The sequence below is a fragment of the Mustelus asterias genome, unplaced genomic scaffold, assembly GCF_964213995.1.
Source record: "Mustelus asterias unplaced genomic scaffold, sMusAst1.hap1.1 HAP1_SCAFFOLD_310, whole genome shotgun sequence".
In the NCBI taxonomy this organism is placed as follows: Eukaryota; Metazoa; Chordata; class Chondrichthyes; order Carcharhiniformes; family Triakidae; genus Mustelus; species Mustelus asterias.
This window is the reverse complement of record NW_027590274.1, coordinates 464,518-481,467: the sequence shown is the minus strand read 5'-3', so window position 1 is coordinate 481,467 and position 16,950 is coordinate 464,518. Positions and strand designations below refer to the sequence as shown.

The window sequence follows — 16,950 nt, the reverse complement described above, 5'->3', positions numbered from 1 at the left end:
CGGGGGGAGGGGGAGATCACCGAGCGGCTTCTCACTCTGGCCGGAGCCGCCAGCCTGGAAACCTTAGCTCGATGTGGTGCAGGGGGAGGGGAACGATGGGTGGGGGCGGGGCTCCCGGGTCCGCGCGCCCGGGCCTGCTCACTGGAACCCGGGGCGTCACCGCGGAGCAGAGTGATTCCTATTGGCTGATTCAAGGATGGCTCCACTGTGACATCACAAAGGGGAAGTTGGCCAATGATGATGTAATTTAAACAATGCCTTGAGATCACTTCACTTCTTGGTCAGACCCCCTTTTCAGTCCAGTGCTACTTGGAGTTTACCGTCAATTCAACAACTATTGGGTTACAAGTCCCTCACAGTTCTGATCACAAATTTATGATAAAATAATTCAAATAATGCATGAGAACGCTTCTTAACTAACTACCTACCACTGTTTGTTGATTGATCAGACCCCCTTTTTACACATTCAGGAATCTCAGCCACTGAACACCAGCCGGTCCTGGGATAAGTTTAATTCTAACTCATTATGAGTAAATATTCTCACCAGGTCCTCTTTCAGAGCCCTGCTAAGCAGCTTTAATGGTTCATGATTGCAGAAACTGAGCAGTCACAGGAATGTGGTCAAGATAGTCATGTCCCACAATGCCTCGCATTTAATCTGCAGTCCTTCAGTTATAACAGGATATGTGGCTGTCTGTAGCTGCCTCGGCCACGATCAGCGCCAACACTGCCTTCCTGAACTGCTATAATGCCGAAGGTGTAAGTACACCCACAGTGCTGTTAGGGAGGGATTTCCAGCTACACATTCCATACTTCCTCTAGACTGTGGGTGGATACGAGATTGATACATTTCATTCAACTGCACCCAAGCTGAGTTATTCAAATCCCTTTATTGTACGTGACAATATATTCATGATTTCTTTAAATCAGAAATTAAACATTCCCATTTGATTTCAGGTATTAACATATTCTGTTCGTTTGTTCTTTATTGTCAATGACAGGCTGGGGTTGTTCTCCTTGGAGCAAAGGAGGTTGAGGGGAGATTTGATAGAGGTGGACAAGATTCTGACAGGTTTAGATAAGGTGGACAAAGAAAAGCTGTTCCCATTAGCTGACGGGACAAGGATGAGAGGGACACAGGTTTATGGTTTTGGGTCAGAGAGGAAGGCGGGATGTGAGGAAGAATATTTTGATGCAGTGAATGGTAATGACCTGGAACTCGCTGCCTACGAGGGTCGAGGAAGTGGAGACAATAAACAATTACAAAGGAAATTGGATGGGCATCTGGGGGAGTTTCAAACAGAAATAGTGACTCTTAACTTCCTAACACCCTGTCACTCTGTGATCCGTGTGAAATTTGAAACCAGGTATTCGCAACAAGACTCAAAGAGCATCAGCCCACTGGAGGCAAAGACATGAGACCGGCCAGTCCAACAGAAAGAAACCCTCCGACCCTCCCCATTGACCAACTGTGAGAATGAACAAAATGCAGTCCTGGATGTAATTGAGAGCAGAAAGAATAACAGCAGAATCCAACCCCTGGAATCACTCGTGAACTCGCTGGTGTTTCAGCAGCTGGGATGAAACTATGAATCCCTTCCCACACTGAGAGCAGGTGAACGGCCTCTCCCCAGTGTGAACTCGCTGGTGTATCCGCAGGTTGGATAACTGACTGAATCCCTTCTCACACTGAGAGCAGGTGAACGGCCAGTCCCCAGTGTGAACTCGCTGGTGACACCGCAGGGTGAATAAATCAGTGAATCCCTTCCCACACTGAGAGCAGGTGAATGGTCTCTCCCCAGTGTGAACTCGCTGGTGCGCCTCCAGCTTAGCTAACTGACTGAACCCCTTCCCACACATAGAGCAGGTGAATGGCCACTCCCCAGTGTGAACTCGCTGGTGTCTCCGCAGAGTGGATAAATCAGTGAATCCCTTCCCACACTGAGAGCAGGTGAAAGGTCTCTCCCCTGTGTGAACTCGCTGGTGTCTCTGCAGGTTAGCTAATTGACTGAACCCTTTCTCACACTGAGAGCAGGTGAACGGCCTCTCCCCAGTGTGAACTCGCTGGTGTTTCCGCAGGGTGGAAATATCAGTGAATCCCTTCTCACACTGAGAGCAGGTGAACGGCTTCTCCCCAGTGTGAACTCGCTGGTGTGCCTGCAGGCTGGATGACCGAGTGAATCCCTTCCCACACTGAGAGCAGGTGAACGGTGTCTCCCCAGTGTGAACTCGCTGGTGTCTCTGCAGGTTAGATAATTGACTGAACCCCTTCTCACACTGAGAGCAGGTGAACGGCCTCTCCCCAGTGTGAACTCGCTGGTGCGTCCGCAGGGTGGATAAATCAGTGAATCCCTTCTCACACTGAGAGCAAGTGAACGGCCTCTCCCCAGTGTGAACTCGCTGGTGTGTCTGCAGGTTAGATAATTGACTGAACCCCTTCTCACACTGAGAGCAGGTGAACGGCCTCTCCCCAGTGTGAACTCGCTGGTGCGTCCGCAGGGTGGATAAATCAGTGAATCCCTTCTCACACTGAGAGCAGGTGAACGGTTTCTCCCCAGTGTGAACTCGCTGGTGTCTCTGCAGATGGGATACCCGAGTGAATCCCTCCCCACACTGAGAGCAAGTAAATGGTCTCTCCCCAGTGTGGCTGCGCCGATGAGCTTCCAGCAGGGATGGGACTTTGTATCTTTTCCCACAGTCCCCACATTTCCATGGTTTCTCCATGGTGCAGGTGTCCTTTCCTCTCTCTTCAGTTGAAGACTCGTCCACACACAGAACAGTCCCCGCCCCTCCCCACCGCTGTGAATGGTGTGATATTTATTCAGGCTGTGTAACTGGTTCAAGCTCAGTGCACTGGAACACACTCACTCCAGTCTGGCAGTGTGTTGGCACTTTTCCAGTCACTGATGTTTGAAATCTTTTCAAGTCATCAGACCGGACAACCATTTCTCCTCGATTCAAAGGCCGATGATATTCAGGTCCCAAGGAATGTGACTCTGTCAGATCTAGATGTGACGTTTGAGATTTCAGCCTGTGATTCCTCTTTCAGTATCCTGTAAAACAAGTTTACAGAGGTCATCAGTGTCAGTGCAGGATGGAAATTCAGAACACGCAATTCTAGTTTCTATGGAACATTCTTTCCTCTCTCCAGACTCCAAACATTGGCTCTATTCTCTCTCTATCTGGGGGATAGCGTGGGAAATGATGCTGCGGTAGATCAGCCAATTCTCAATGAATGGTTGAGGCAATTCGATGGGCTGAATGGCCAACTGCAGCTCCTGTTTCTTATGATTTGTGTGTGGTGGACAGGAAGCAGTGAGCATGGATCTGTCAATCAGCCTCAATCAGCACCTTCAGGAGAATTGGGAGGGTGAGTATTAGATACAGCAGAGTGAGAATGGAGGGAGAGTGTGTGGGATGGAGATTCACAGCTTTTGGGGAATGAGAGGAAAGAATGTTCATTAGAATCATAGAATTGCTACATCTTATCAACCGTCCCTGAGCTTTCACAATGAATCTCTCTTCTCAAGACACTCTAATCTCTGACTTGTCTGTGCTGCCAGCAGTCTCACAAAGCAGCTGCCTGTGTGTTGATACAAGGGGCCCTGCTCGGCAAGTTTAATGCTCCATGACTGTGTCTTTAATGACTGAATAACTATAGGAATATGGTCAAGTCAGCTAAATCACATGATGCTTTATATTACGGTTAGTAACGGTCCATTTTGTTAACATAGCACATTTGGATATATAAATACAGATAAAAGCAAAATATTGCGGATGCTGGAATCTGAAACAAAAACAGAAAATGCTGGAAAATGTCAGCAGGTCTGACAGCATCTGTGGAGAGAGAATAGAGCCAACATTTAAAGTCTGGATGACCCTTCATCAGAGCTCTGACAAAGGGTCATCCAGACTCGAAATGTTAGTCTATTCTCACTCTATAAATATATATACGACAGCTGCCTCAGCCTTGGCCCACTCTAACACATGCACGAAGCAGTGCTGACTATGTGGAAATGCTCAGATTAAAGTTTCCTGCCTTCTCTTTAACAGCGAGTGAAAATGTTTATCGGCTTGCAGACCTTCAAAGGAGTCAGTGTCTGCTATTTCAGCATGAACAGGCTAATCTTCACTGACGTAGGCCCCAGAACATTCTGCTTTTCGGCCTTCACCAGAGGGTGAGCAAGACGAGATTTCTCCATAACAAATACCAAAGGCGAGATATGGGGATATGCTATGCAAATAAAAGATTAGCAGAAGTCAATTTTGAACGCGAAAGGGCGAAAAGCTAGGATTTAATTGGCGAATATGTCCGTCAATGAAGGATTAGAAACATTCCTGGTTTCTGATTTGCTGTAATTGACTATTATTGCCAAGTTATTTTTCTGTAACATCAGAACCACTTGCGGGACAGCTGCACAGGGTTTCTCCTTGTGCACAAGTCATTAAAGGCCCCACATTGGATTATGCCTGGTGTCCAGTGCTGTTTGTACTCAAGTCGACTAAGAATGCCTAAAGTTGCTGGTACCCAGGATCTCTGACAACTATCCCTAACCAGACCTTGATTATCCAAAGGTTGGCCAGAATCCTCTCCAGTAACTTACCCGCCACTGTTGTCAGGTTCACCGACCTGTAATTACCAGGCTTCTCTTTGCAACCCTTCTTAAACAACGGAACAACATTAGCCACACTCTAGTCTTCCAGAACTTCACCAGTGGAAAGGGATGAAGCAAATATCTCTGCAAGAGCCTCTGCAATTTCTTCCCCACCCTTCCACAAGATCAGAGGATGCACTTGATTAGATTTATTATTGTCACATGTACTAGTATACAGTGAAAAGAATTGTTTCTTGCACACTATCAAGACAAGGCATACAGTTCATAGAGAAGGAAAGGAGAGAGTGCAGGATGTAATGAATCTCTGGAATTCTCTGCCCATTGAAGTGGTGGAGGCTTCCTCGTTGAATATGTTTAAATCACGGGTAGATAGTTTTCTGATCGATAAGGGAATTAGGGGTTATGGGGAGCAGGCGGGTAAGTGGAACTGATTCGCTTCAGATCAGCCATGATCTTGTTGAATGGCGGGGCAGGCTCGAAGGGCCAGATGGCCTACTCCTGCTCCTATTTCTTATGTTCTTAGTGTTACAGTCATAGCTAAGGTGGACAGAAAGATTAACTTAGTGCGAGATAGGTCCAATCAAAAGTCTGACGGCAACAGGAAAGAAGCTGTTCTTGAGTTGGTTGGTACGTGAGCTCAGACTTTTGTTTCATTTCCCAAAGGAAATAGGTGGAAGAGTGAATGTCCGGGGTGCGAGGGTTGATTATGCTGGCTGCTTTTCCGAGGCAGCCGGATGTGTACACAGAGTCAATGGATGGGAGGCGGGTTTGCGCAATGGACTGGGCTTCATTCACAATCCTTTGAGAAATCCTTTGTTGAGAAAAGCATGGATGTTAGGGAACTTGAGGAAATAAATAGTGATGTCTTGAGGAGTGTACATATAACAGAGAAGGAGGTGCTGGAAGTCTTAAAGTGCATCAAGGTAGATAAATCCCGGGGACCTGCTGAAGTGTATCCCAGGACATTGTGGGAGGCTAGAGAGGAAATTGCGGATCTCCGAGCAGAGATATTTGAATCATCGATAGTCACAGGTGAGGTGCCTGAAGATTGGACGGTGGCAAATGTTGTGCCTTTGTTTAAGAAGGGCTGCAGGGAAAAGTCTGGGAACTACAGGCTGGTGGGTGGGCCTCACATCTGCAGTGGCTAAGTTGCTCAAAGATATTTTGAGAGACAGGATCTACAGGCATTTAGAGATGGAAGGACTGATTCGGGACAGCATGGCTTTGTGAGTGGAAAATCATGTCTCACAAATTTGATTGAGTTTTTTAGAACATAGAAAAAAATACAGCACAAACAGGCCTTTCGGCCCACAAGTTGCGCCGGACATGTCCCTACCTACCTAGGCTTATATATAGGCTTACCTATCACCCTCAATCCTATTAAGTTCCATGTACTCATCGAGAAGTCTCTTAAAAGACCGTATTGAGTTTGCCTGCACCACCACTGACGGCAGCCGATTCCACTACCCACCACCCTCTGAGTGAAAAACTTACCCCTGACATCTCCTCTGTACCTACTCCCCAGACTATTGCTCACCGGCTATTCACACCTCATCCAGAACATCTTTTGTGTCTTTACTTGTCCCATTACAACTCGCTTTGGTCTTGGGCCATGAAACATTTGTCAGTTTGCAGATCTTTCATTTTGTCTCCTCTCTCTCTCAATTCTTCAGAGGTCAGTCTTTGACAAAGGGTCATCTGGACTCGAAACGTCAGCACTTTTCTCTCCTGACGGATGCTGCCAGACCTGCTGGGATTTTCCAGCATTTTCTCTTTTGGTTTCAGATTCCAGCATTCACAGTAATTTGCTTTTATCCTGATTTTCTTTGTGTGGCTCTGGAGAGCGCATTGGACTTGAAACGTTAGGGACAGAGAGAACGAGATTTTTCTCTCTCTCTCAGAGGGTCTTTGGTCTGTGGAATTCTCTTCCCCAGAGAGGAGTGGAGACAGAGTCATTGAATATTTTTAAGGCTGAATAAATGGATTCCTGATTGACAAGAGAGTCAGGATTTGGGGGGAGACAGAAATGTGGAGTTCTGACCTCAATCAGATCAGTCGGGATCTTGTCAAATGCTGGAGCAGAGGGGCCCAATGGTCCACTGCTGCTCCTCATTCATATGGATGTTTGGCTGTATGTTTCACTCTGTTTCTGCCTCCATAGAAGCTGCTGGGCCTGTTGACTATTTGTGACATTGACTGTTTTATTTCAGATTTTAAGACTCTGTAACATATCACTGTGTAATCTAACAATTAATCCAGTTCTCCTGGATTACTGCTCTGTAACATATCACTGTGTAATCTAACAATTAATCCAGTTCTCCTGGATTTCTGCTCTGTAACATATCACTGTGTAATCTAACAATTAATCCAGTTCTCCTGGATTAATGCTCTGTAACATATCACTGTGTAATCTAACAATTAATCCAGTTCCCCTGGATTCCTGCTCTGTAACATATCACTGTGTAATCCAACAATTAATCCAGTTCCCTGGATTACTGCGTTGTGGCATAGTGCTTAGCACCGCTGCCTCACAGCGCCAGGGACCCGGGTTCGATTCAAGTTTCAGGTCACTGTCTGTGTGGAGTTTGCACATTCTCCCCGTGTCTGCGTGGGTTCCCTCTGGATGCTCCAGTTTCCTCCCACAGATCAAAGATGGGCGGGTTATGTGGATTGGCCATGCTAAATTGCCCCTTAGTGTCAGGGGGACTAGCTAGGGTAAATGCATGGCGTTAAGGGGATAGGGCCTGAATAGGATTGTGGTCATGCAGACTCGATGGGCCGAATGGCCACCTTCTCCACTGTTGGATTCTATGATTCGAGTTAGAAGTCTCACATCACCAGGTTAAAATCCAACAGGTTTATTTGGTATCACAAGTTTTTGGAGCGCTGCTCCTTCATCAGGTGAGTCAATCGTCTATGATTCTAGATACAGACAAACTCACAGATGCACAAATACATTCACAGACACGCATATATGATTTCAAGAAGTAATTAGATATAGATCATGTGACTAAAGGGATCAAGGGATATGGGAGGAAGGGGGGAATCAGGATATTGAATTCGATGATCAGCCATGATCAAAATGAATGGTGGGGCAGGCTCGGAGGGCCGAATGGCCTACTCCTGCTTCTAGTTTCTATCTTTCTGCACTCATGCGCACACGCACGCACACACACACTGAGACCACCTGCTGGGCACCAAAATAATAACAGAAGCAAATCAGAAACTCAGTGTGTGGGTTTTATTGTGAAATGAGATAATGTATAAATATATCCCCATAGCTCCGGGTGGGAGTGGAATTGATGATTTCTTGACTGTCTGTCTGCACTGCTGCCTCACAGCGCCAGGGACCCGGGTTCAATTCCCAGCTTGGGTCACTGTCTGTGTGGAGTCTGCACATTCTCCCCGTGTCTGTGTGGGTTTCTTCCGGGTGCTCTGGTTTCCTCCCACAGTCTGAAAGATGCGCTGTTTAGGTGCATTGACCTGAACAGGTGCCGGACTGTGGCGACTCGGGGAATTTCACAGTAACTTCATTGCAGTGTTAATGTAAGCCTTACTTGCGACTAATAAATAAATTTAACTTTTAACTTTAATTTTGTGAACTCATAGAATCATAGAATCTTACAGTGCAGAAGGAGGCCATTCAGCCCATCGAGTCTGCAGCTTTCTCTGTTGCTGATCTTGATCAGATTATATAATGAGCCTTATTTTTGAGCTGGAGTTTGGCAGAATATGATGTCCAGTAGCTTTTAAAAATTAGTTGTTTGTTTAAACAATTTCTGCCAGCTCTGCAGTTTCTCACATTTCAGGTTATACAATTTGAATTTTTAAAATGAAGATCCACCTATTACAATATTACACTGGCCAGTACAACAGAATTCGACCCCTGTTATCACTTGTAAACTCTCTGGTGTCTCAGCAACTGGGATGAATCACTGAATCACTTCCCAAACTCAGAGCAGGTGAAAGGCTTGTGTCCAAGTGAATTTGCTGGTGTTTCAGCAGATTTGATGATTGAGTGAATCCCTTCCCACACACGGAGCAGGTGAAAGGCCTCTCCCCAGTGTGAATGCGCTGATGTGCTATCAGGGTGGCTGACAGAGTGAATCTCTTTCCACAAACAGAGCAGGTGAACGGCCTCTCTCCAGTGTGAATTCGCTGGTGTGTCAGGAGAGCGGATGACTGAGTGAATCTTTTTCCACACACTGAGCAGTTGAACGGCCTCTCCCCGGTGTGAACTCTCTGGTGTGTCAGCAAGTTAGATGACTGAGTGAATCCCTTTCCACACTCAGGGCAGGTGAATGGCTTCTCCCCAGTGTGAACTAGGTGGTGTGTCAGCAAAGTGTATGAATCTCTGAATCCTTTTCCACACACACAACAGGTGAATGGCTTCTCCCCAGTGTGAACCTTTTGGTGTGTCAGCAGAGTGGATGAATCTCTGAATCCCTTCCCACACTGTGAGCAGGTGACTAGCCTCTCCTCAGTGTGAATTCGCTGGTGTCTCAGCAGATTCGATGAATGATTGAATCCCTTCCCACAAGTGGAGCATATGAACGGTCTCTCCCCGGTGTGACTGCGTCAATGAGATTCCACCTCAGATGGGGCTCTGAATCCCTTCCCACAGTCTCCACATTTCCATGGTTTCTCCATGGTGTCGGAGTCCTTGTGTCTCTCCACAATCAGTGCACTGGAACACTCTGATACGGGTGTGAGAATCTCAGTGCTTTTCCAGTCACACTGATGTTAAAAAGGCTGATGATTTTCACGTCCTTATGAATCAAGTGACTCTTTTGAGATTTCCATTTTCCAAACCTCTCCTTCCAATAAAATCATCACTGTCAGCACATGATAGAAATTCAAAACAGACAATTGTAGTTTCTATGGAACATTCTTTAAATCTCCACCCACGCCCCTCACACATACACTCTCTCTCTCATTCCATTTAGCATTCTGCAGCACGGTAGCACAGTGGTTAGCACTGCTGCCTCACAGTGCCAGGGACCCGGGTTCGACTTCCAGCTTGGGTCACTGTCTGTGTGGAGTTTGCACATTCTCCCCGTGTCTGCGTGGGTTTCCTCCCACATTCTGAAAGACGTGTTGGTTCGGTGCATTGACCCGAACAGGTGCCAGAGTGTGATGACTAGGGGAATTTCACAGTAACTTCATTGCAGTGTTAATATAAACCTTACTTGTGACTAATAAATAAACTTTAATATACACCCACCCAATTCTCCTGAAGGTGCTAATTAATGCTGATCGACACTCACCATTTCATGTTCCTGACAGATCGTAAGAAATAGTTAGAACTTCAGCTCACCAAGCTGTTCAATTGAATTTTTTTTATTCATTCATGGGACATGGATGTTGCTGGCTGGCCAGCATTTATTACCCATCCCCAGTAGCCCTTGGAGGGCAGTTGAGAGTCAACCACATTGTTGTGGCTTTGGAGTCACATGTAGGCCAGACCAATTAAGGATGGCAGATTTCATTCCCTGAAGGACATTTGTGAACCAGATAGGTTTTTCCGACAATCGAAAGGGTTTCATGGTCATCAGGAATTTCTTAATTCCAGATATTTTTAATTGAATTCAAATTCCACCAGCTGCTGTGGGGTGGGATTGTTGTCGGTGCAGACTCGATGGGCTGAATGGCCTCCTTCTGTACTGTAGGATTTCTATGATTCTATGACAGGATTCAAACCCGGGTCCCCAGAACATTCGCTGAGTTTCTGAATGAATAGTCCAGCAATAATACCACAAGGCCATCACCTCCCCATCAAGATCATGGCTGATCTGATTGTGATCTGAACTCCACTTTTCTTCCTGTCACCCTTGACTCCCTTTTCAATCAAAAATCTCTGTGTTTTGAGTATATTTAATGATGCAGCCTCCACTGCTCTCTGGGGAAGAGAATTGCAAAGACTAACGGCCCTCTGAGGGAAGACATTTCTCCTCCTCGCCATCAGAAATGGGGGACCCTTTATTTTGACAATCTGCCCACTAATTCTAGAATCCCCAACATTGGAAACATCCTCTCTTCATCGATACTAATCACTACCTCACAATCTGATGTCAATACTATGATCACCTCTAAACTCCAGTCAGTACAGTCCCAAACTTTCCTCACAAAACAACACCTTCATCCCAGGTATCAGCCTGCAGATCCTTCTCTGAACTGACAATGACAGAGAGGTGATCAGGGAGGGCAGAGGTGAAACAAAGCAATGGATGGACATGGATTCAGATCCACAGTAACGGAGTCACACCAGCCCCAGAGATGTGGAACCAGAGTACAGATAACAGAGCACAGCAGGAAAATTCAAAATTATAGGTAAATGTTCAACAATACTCACCTCTGAAACAATTTCAGTGTTTTCTAATTTGAAACCTGCGGCTGGAAAGATGTCAGAAGCACTGGAATCAGAGAAGAATTGCAATCTTCAAATATTCTAACTCCCTGCAAAAGGAGATTACAAGAGTCATGTGTTAATTGTGGCTTGAAATTAAGAGATACACATTTTTTGGGGGTTTGAGATTGCTTGAAAATCCTCTTCTTCGAACCAAGGAGATTCCAAAATCACAGAATTTCTGCAGTGCAGAAGGAGGCCTTTTAGGCCATTGAGTCTGCACCAAGTTTCTAACAGCACCTTTACTCAGACCCTATCCCTGTAACCTGATGTACGTACATCACTAATCCTCCCCTTTCCTTCCCCCTCATCTTGGGACACAAAGGGACAATTTAGCACTATCGATCAACCTAACCTGCACATCTTTGGAATGTGGGAGGAAACCAGAGCTCCCAGAGGAAACCCACATGGACAGAGGGAGAATGTGCAAACTCCATACAGACAATCACCCGAGGCTGGAATTGAACCGGGTCTCTGGCGCTATGAGACAGAAGTGCTAACCACTGTGTTACCTCCAACAGTCATTTGTCAGTCCTGAATATAAATCCATAACATTCTCCTCTCCTGTTTTCTAGCATAAGATTACTTAAGATGGAATATACTTACATTGGAAGCAATTCAGACAAGGTTCACTCGCTGATTTTGGGCATGAAGGGGTCTGTTTTATGAGGAAAGGTTAGGCAGGGTGCATCTATGCTCATTGGATTTTAAATAAATGAGATGTGATCTTACTGAAACATATGAGATTCTGAAGGTGCTTGACAGAGTCAACGCTGAAAGGGTTTACCCCTCAACAGGGAATCTGGAACTGCGAGAACAATTTAAAAATAATGATCTAAGACAGAGATGAGGAGAAATTGCTTCTCTCAGAAGTTCAGTAAGCTGTGAAACTCTCTCCCTCATTGAACAGTAGAGGCCGGCTCATTGAGTATATTCAAAACTGTGTTATATACCATTTTACCGACCAGGGAGTGATGAGTTAGAGAGGTTGGGGCTGGAGGAAAATTGAGTTAAGTCATGTGTTTACTGAATGGCGGAGCAGCCTCGATGGGTCTAGATGCCCCCTCCTGCTCCTAATTTTGATCATGTTTTTATTCTGTTATTCCAATGGCCGCACATTCCCCCTGCAGCACCTTCCCCCGGGAAAGGCAGCATCCATTAACCCGGCCTATCAGTCAATAACTCAAACATTGTCTCTCCTGGTCACCCAAATCCTGAAGCTCCGCCCACTGGCCGCGCATGCGCTCTGCTCCACGCTAAACAAAAATGGCGGCTACGGCACTGGGCCTGATCCCGGATAAAATCCCCGGAGCTGCAAACCCGGGACCAGAAGGCTCTAATTCAGGCCTTGCGGCCTGCAGCAGATGTTTGTGAAGCCTCTGTTCCCTCCCCACCTCGGCTCCCGGTTCCATTCCTCCCTCCGCCCCACCGATTCTCACCCCTTGAAATAAGCGTCTCCAGCACTCGCAGGGCTCCGAGCAAAGTGGCACTGCGCATGCCCCAGATACAGCGCTGCGCCTGCGCACTGGGCTCCTGTGGAGTGAATAGGGCACTTTCACACCCGCAGTGAATGCTGGGTAATAACCGCCATTGAAACCTCATACAGTTAATTCAAAAATAACATTGTTAGCATTTGAGGTAAATTAATGAATTATTGAGAATTGGTACATTGCTGTGCTCCATTTCTCAAAGTTCTGCTGCAGGACCATGTAATGGTTTCAAAGCTTTTACACCGTTTCCCTCTCACTCCTCCCTTTATGGTGCTGATTCTGGCTGGGTTCAATCGCACAGTCACTGGTTCTTCTCTCTGTCCCTGATACTGAATATTCACTCTTTTAGAGAATGATACAGCATAAATAGAAATCATTTGGCTCATTATGTCTCTGCTGGCTCTCTGGAAGATCTATCCAATTAATTCCACAGCCCAGCTGGTAGAGTCAGAACAATGCGGGAGGGTCGTGGGGATTCCAATCAGATCGAATCATTTTATCATAAAAGTGAAATACTGTGGATGCTGGAATCTGAAAAAAAACCCAGAAAATGCTGGAAAATCTCAGCGGGTCTGATAGCATCTGTGGAGAGAGAATAGAGCCAATATTTCGAGTCTAGATGTCCCTTCATAAGAGCTCTTACGAAGTGTCATTCAGACTTGAAACGTTGGCTCTATTCTCTAATTATTTTATCAATATGTTTCTTCTTTTTAGTTTCCAAATGGCAGGTAAGAGACCTGTCCGGTCCCCACTTGAGCTCTGATTTTTCACTGACCATGCTTGGGTAGGATTATAACCATTAGAATCGACTCTCAGAGGTCTGCTTTTCAGTCCAGTGCTACTTGGAGTATACCGTCACCTCACCGACTATTGGGTCACAAGTCCCTCACAGTTCTCATCACAAATTTATGATAAAATAATTTAAACAATGCCTGAGAACGCTCCTTCACTTCTTAACCGACTACCTACCGTGGTTTGTTGATTGGTCAGACCCTCTTTTTACAAATTCGGGTATATCAGCTGCTGAACACCAGCCAGTGTTCTGGAATAAGTTTAATTCGAACTCATTCTGAGTAAATATTCTCACCACATCCTCTATCGGGGCCCTGCTAAGCAGCTTTAATGGTCCGTGATTGCAGAAACTGAGCAGTCACAGGAATGTGGTCAAGATAGTCCAGTCCCATAATGCCTCACATTCAATCTGCAGTCCTTCAATTATAACAGAATATGTGGCTGTATGTAGCTGCCTCAGCCATGGTCAACCCCAACACTGCCTTCTTGAACTACTGTAAGTACACCCACAGTGCTGTTAGGGAGGGTTTTCCAGCTACACATTCCAGACTGTCACCAGTTTGTTCTTTATTGTCAATGTCAGGCTGGGGTTCTCCATGGAGCAAAGGAGGTTGAGGGGGAGATTTGATATAGGTGGACAAAATTCTGACAGGTTGAGATAAGTTGGACAAAGAAAAGCTGTTCCCATTAGCTGACGGGACAAGGACGAGGGGGACACAGATTTATGGTTTTGGGTCAGAGATGCAGGGGGGGGGGGATGTGAGGAAGAATATTTTGATGCAGCGAATGGTAATGTTCTGGAACTCGCTGCCTACGAGCGTGGAGGAAGTGGAAACAACAAACTATTGCAAAGGAAATTCGATTGGCATTTAGGCGGTGTTTCAAATAGAAATGCTGACTGAACATGTCTTAACTTCCTAACACCCTGTCACTCTGTGATCCGTGTGAAATTTGAAACCAGGTATTCGCAACAAGACTCAGCCCACGGGAGGCAAAGTCATGAGACTGGCCAGTCCAGCAGAAAGAAACCCTCCGACCCTCCCCATTGACCAACTGTGAGAATGAACAAAATGCAGTCCTGGATGTAATTGAAAGCAGAAACAATGTCAGCAGAATCCAACCTCTGGAATCACTTGTGAATTGGTTGGTGTCTCAGCAGGGCGGATGAAGTTCTGAAACTCTTCCCACACTGAGAGCAGGTGAATGGTCTCTGCCCAGTGTGAACTCGCTGGTGTCTCCGCAGGGTGGATGACTGAGTGAACCCCTTTCCACACTGAGAGCAGGTGAACGGCCTCTCCCCAGTGTGAACTTGCTGATGTGTCTGCAGGTGGGATAATTGAGTGAATCCCTTTAGACACTGAGAGCAACTGAACAGCTTCTCCCCAGTGTGAACTCGTTGGTGTCTCCGCAGGGCGGATGACTGAGTGAATCGTCCCCACACTGAGAGCAGGTGAACGGTCTCTCCCCAGTGTGAACTCGCTGGTGTTTTCGTAAGTGGGATGTCTGAGTGAATCTCTTCCCACACTGAGAGCAGGTGAACGGTCTCTCGCCAGAATGAACTTGCTGATGTGTCTGCAGGCTGGATAACCGAATGAATCCCTCCCCACAGTGAGAGCAGGTGAAAGGCCTCTCCCCAGTGTGAACTCGCTGGTGTGTCTGCAGATTCGATAACTGACTGAATCCCTTGCCACAGACACAGCAAGTGAATGGTCTCTCCCCAGTGTGACTGCGCCGATGAGCTTCCAGCTGAGATGGGGATATGAATCCCTTCCCACAGTCCCCACATTTCCACGGTTTCTCCATGGTGCGGGTGTCCTTGTGACTCTCCAGGTTAAACAATCAGTTAAATCTCACACAGAACACGGGTACAGTCCCTCCCCGCTGTGAATGCTGCGATGTATTTTCAGACAGTGTAACTGGTTAAAGCTCTTACCACTCTCAGTGCACTGGAATGCTCTCAGTTGGGTGTATCAGTGCCTTGGTGCTTTTCCAGTCACACAAATGATTAAAGTTTTTGAAGCAGACAGAACAGGGAAACATTTCTCCTTCGAGAATCAAAGATCGATATATTCAGATCCCAATGAATTGAGTGAAGATGTCAGATGTTGATGTGACATTATGTTTGAGATTTCTGTCTGTAAATCCTCCCCTTCCAATATCCTGTAAAAGGAGTTTACAGAAGTGATCAGTGTCATTACAGGATAGAAATTCAGAACAATTCTAGTTTCTATGGAACATTCTTTCCTCCCTCATTCTCCAAAAGCTGTAAATCTCCATCCCACTCACTCTCCCTCCATTCTCACTCTGCTGTATCTAATATTCACCCTTCCAATTCTCCTGAAGGTGCTGATTGAGGCTGATTGACAGATCCATGCTCACTGCTTCCTGTTCTGGACACACACAGCTGGAAATCTCCATGCAGGATGCCGGCCTAACAGAAATATTCCTAACAGCTACATTCCTCGACTAAAAATGTTTTAAATGGATTGTTTCTGTTAGTGAAGATACAGGGGGGTTGTGACTGATGATGATATTGAACTTGCTGCTAACGTGGAGTTTTACAGCATGGAAAGAGGCCCTTCGGCCCATCATGTTTGCACAGGCCATCAAGGACCGTTCTATTCCAATCCCATTTTCCACTCTTTGTGCGTAACCTTGTATGCCATGGCATTTCAAAAGCTTAACTAAATTCTTCTTAAATGTTGTGAAGCTTCCCACCTCTACTACTCTTTCAGGCACTGAGTGCCAGATTCTCACCCCCTCTGGGTCAAAAGATTTCTCCTCACTTCTCCTATAAACCTCCTGCTCCTGAAATTAAATCCAGGCCCCTGATTATTGACCCCTCGACTAAAGAGAAAAGTTCCTTCCTATGCCCCCTATCTGTGCCCCTCAGAATTTTATACACCTCAATCAGGTCCCCCTCACCCTTCTCTGCTCCAAGAAAAACAATACCAGCCTATCCAGCCTCTCCTCATAGCTGAAACACTCCAGCCCAGCCAACACCCTGGTGAATCTCCTCTGCACCTTCTCCAGTGCAATTACATCCTTCCTATAGTGTGGCGACCAGAACTGCACACAGTACTCCAGCTGTGGCCTATCCAGTGTTTTATACAGCTCCATCATAACCTCCCTGCCCTTATATTCAATGATGTGGAGATGCCGGCGTTGGACTGGGGTAAACACAGTAAGAGTTTTAACAACACCAGGTTAAAGTCCAACAGGTTTATTTGGTAGCAAATGCCATTAGCTTTCGGAGTGCTGCTCCTTCGTCAGATGGAGTGGATATCTGCTCTCAAACAGGGCCATGATGTGGAGATGCCGGTGTTGGACTGGGGTGAACACAGTAAGAAGTCTCACAACACCAGGTTAAAGTCCAACAGGTTTATTTGGTAGCAAATACCATAAGCTTTCGGAGCGCTGCTCCTTCGTCAGATGGAGTGGAAACAGGGCATACAGAGGCACAAAATCAAAGAACAAAGAACAGTACAGCACAGGAAACAGGCCCTTCGGCCCTCCAAGCCTGTGCCGCTCCTTGGGCCAACTAGACCAATCGTTTGTATCCCTCCATTCCCAGGCTGCTCATGTGACTAACCAGGGAAGTCTTAAGTTACAGAATACTGATTAGAATGTGAATCTCTACAGCCAT

The 16,950-nt window shown here is 46.2% G+C and overlaps 1 protein-coding gene across 1 annotated transcript; it reads right to left on the bottom strand.

Moving 5' to 3' along the window:
• Positions 1-798: 798 nt before the first annotated feature.
• LOC144486262 (uncharacterized) lies at positions 799-15,107 on the bottom strand. The gene is made up of 6 exons (XM_078204332.1): positions 14,740-15,107; positions 14,455-14,656; positions 11,008-11,072; positions 8,755-9,189; positions 1,562-2,632; positions 799-823 (listed from the first exon to the last, which is right to left on the bottom strand). The coding sequence occupies exons 1-6, from the start codon at positions 15,105-15,107 to the stop codon at positions 799-801; spliced, it is 2,166 nt and encodes a 721-aa protein (XP_078060458.1).
• Between the last annotated feature and the right edge of the window lie 1,843 nt (positions 15,108-16,950).